Source organism: Malaya genurostris, chromosome 1 (assembly GCF_030247185.1).
Source record: "Malaya genurostris strain Urasoe2022 chromosome 1, Malgen_1.1, whole genome shotgun sequence".
In the NCBI taxonomy this organism is placed as follows: Eukaryota; Metazoa; Arthropoda; class Insecta; order Diptera; family Culicidae; genus Malaya; species Malaya genurostris.
Window position 1 is genome coordinate 42873103 of NC_080570.1, and position 2847 is coordinate 42875949.

Consider the following 2847-nt stretch of genomic DNA (forward strand, 5'->3'; position numbering starts at 1 on the left):
CCAAGTTCTCTTTTTATACTGCATTGTATTCAAGTTTAACTATATAACATGAAACCGAAGAACATGCAGAAGAGCGAATAGAGTGTTTCCGGTGTAAAAAAGTCTAACAAATCGATTGCATATAGTTTTATTGACAGCAGAAAACTCGTTGCACCGTTTTACCCCATTTCTTTTCTAGTTATAATATTCAGTTGAAATATGATCTACAATCCAAAATAAGATCCCATACGATTTATCAATATTGGTTCATAATACGTGCAAAACATCTGTGATCCAATTAAATACAATGGGAATGACAGTAGCCTGTTTAACCCGTTTTACCCCAATTTAAATCAAAAGTCGTATTTCTGGTTAAACTTTCTTTCGCATACCGAAAGTAGGCTGATTGCGGTTTATGAAAATCAATTGATATTACGAAGAAAGTCTTTCCTCAGTTGATGCCTCCAAAAAATCGTCTCGTTTTTGGTCCATTTTTCCCCACTGTGGATTGGTTCAAAATTTACTAAATCCAAACATGGTCAAAGTGATACTATTTTCACCAGGTAGATTAAAAGACAATAAACAGTTTAACAATCCTGTCCTTTGATACAATGTCTGAATCAGATACTGAAAAAGAAATTAATAAATTGAAATTCTGATTCAAACAAGTAGTAGATGAAATAAGTATTTGTCCAGAATGAGAAAAAAAATTGCAGAATTTAAAGCAAAGGGAATAAGTTAAGTCATGAGTTAAATGAAAGCCGGTGGCACAATTCAAAAACGAATATTTATTTCAATCGCTCCGCATGGTTTGCCATGCCGATACGTTCGTTTATTAGAAAGATTTCTCATTTCCTGGAAAATTTCCCGCTGCGGTTCCTCGCACTACAAGACATAACTCGAATAACTTAAGAACGAATTTTTGGTCGAAGGAAATAAATAATTAAATTACATTTATAATTACAATAAATAATAAATACAAGATAGCGTACAAAGTGGCCGGACCCGGGCATCAAACTTGGTCAAGTGGGGCAACGTCAAGATGTTGGAGTTGGGGTAAAAGCGATGATGGTTGATCGTCCCAGGTCATGAGCTAGCCGCGTTGTTTTTTTTTGTTCTCATTTCCACTTGCTGCATGCTTTCGTTTACTGCATTCTAGGAGTGGTAATTCAGATCGACAAGATCTCGAAGTGTGCGCACGTCAGGGATCGGGTGATCCCTGAATTTGGTTTTCTAAATCTATATGGGTTTTTCGTATCCTAATGACCGATTAGAGCACGGGTTGCTGGAGAGTTCCTTGGATGTAGAGTTTGGCGACCTGGAGAGCTTAGTTCTTGGGAACATGAGCTCGGTATGCACGGTCCTGCATTTGCATATCGTTGCTGACAGAGTTTCCGAAGCTACGGTGGAACTGGCCTGATTCGTGGTTATCGAATTCACCGTGATTCGACGAATAGGTATGGCTCTGTTGGACATGCGGATGCTTCACAATCTCGTAGGTGGTCTTTTCGTGTCCTTCTGGAGTGACCAGTTTCTTCAGACCGATGATGGCGGAAATGACCAGAGCGATCTTACCGATGATCAGAGCTTTGCCGGCAACGATAGCAATGGAATGGTAGACCATGGTGAGGATACCTCCCTTGATAGCCATTGCAGCGAGGAATGGTCCGAGGTACTTCTTCATCTTCTTTCGGCCTTCCTCGACGAGACGTCCGGTTTCTTGCTGTCCCGAAGCGAGCATCCGTGGTACGTTCAGTGAAAGCTGGTGAGAATCCATGAAGCGAGCAGCACGTTGATACAGCAGCTCGTCGATCTTGGCCGAGGGCAGTTTGTTCAGTTCGAGGTCGTTGAGCGCCGGTTCGTTCAGGGCACGTTGTTGGCTCTCACCGTCGGCCTTCTTCACAATCGAAATACCGTCAATCAGCTTTACGCTTGGCAGTTTGATAGCTCGGTCGGTCAATTTCAGTGCTTGAACCTTGATACATTTGAGCAATTCGTCACTATCCTCACAGAGGGAGTACACTTTCCGCAGGGCACGCACCGTTCCATCTTCAGCGGCGGTGGCGGATTCGATGGCGACTAACACACAGATCACACTACACACTAACTTGAAGGACGCCATAGTCTATTAGTTTGTCTGAGGTTTGATGGGTGCAAATTGACTAAAAAATTAAACTAATCTACTAATTGAAGGATTGATACCAGTGCACTTCCTTCGATCTGAACCGGTTTGAACCATTTATACTACTGATAGCTTTCCTTGGGAAGTACCCAGATTTTATTCGTCGAAAACTGGCCTACCCAACACCCTTCGTGTCCGTATGTAAAATTTTCAAACGCTCATACAGTGCAAAGCCTACATATGTATCCGTGTGTGAGTGTGTGTGTTAGTGCATGTGCATACCACTGCATTTACAGAGGAACTAGAACTTTTTAGAGCGTAAACATGTGCGAACATATGGCTCTCCAGCTGTTCGTAGGCTGATGCACTCGCCTTTTTCCTTCGCCAATTCCACCCACCAACAAGATGCAGTAGATCCGGTTGGTGGTCACAAAATCATTTATGTTTGAGCAAGCAGTGAAAAACTATTCGCAAGCTTCAGTAATTAATTTGCAACAAACAGCAACTAGTTTGTATGTTGGGTACCTCCATAAATCGCCAGTCTGTGGATCGAAACAAAAAAAAAGTAAAAACGATAAATTGACGGTCGCTGACGCGCTCTGATGAGGATGCAGCACATGCAATTCCAGTGTTGCACTCGCTTCGCCCGTATTGCTGCTATTGCTATTTGTGTCGCACACACAGAAACAAACACGCATCCTGGCCAGTGGACTCGCGAAAGCGCGAACGATCTGTCCGATCACGAA

The 2847-nt window shown here is 42.5% G+C and overlaps 1 protein-coding gene across 1 annotated transcript; it reads right to left on the bottom strand.

Annotated features, from left to right (window-relative positions):
- Positions 1-1193: 1193 nt before the first annotated feature.
- Positions 1194-2101, bottom strand: LOC131425759 (uncharacterized). Its single transcript, XM_058587901.1, has one exon. It carries the CDS (start codon positions 2099-2101, stop codon positions 1307-1309), a length of 795 nt encoding a protein of 264 aa, XP_058443884.1. The 3' UTR covers positions 1194-1306.
- Between the last annotated feature and the right edge of the window lie 746 nt (positions 2102-2847).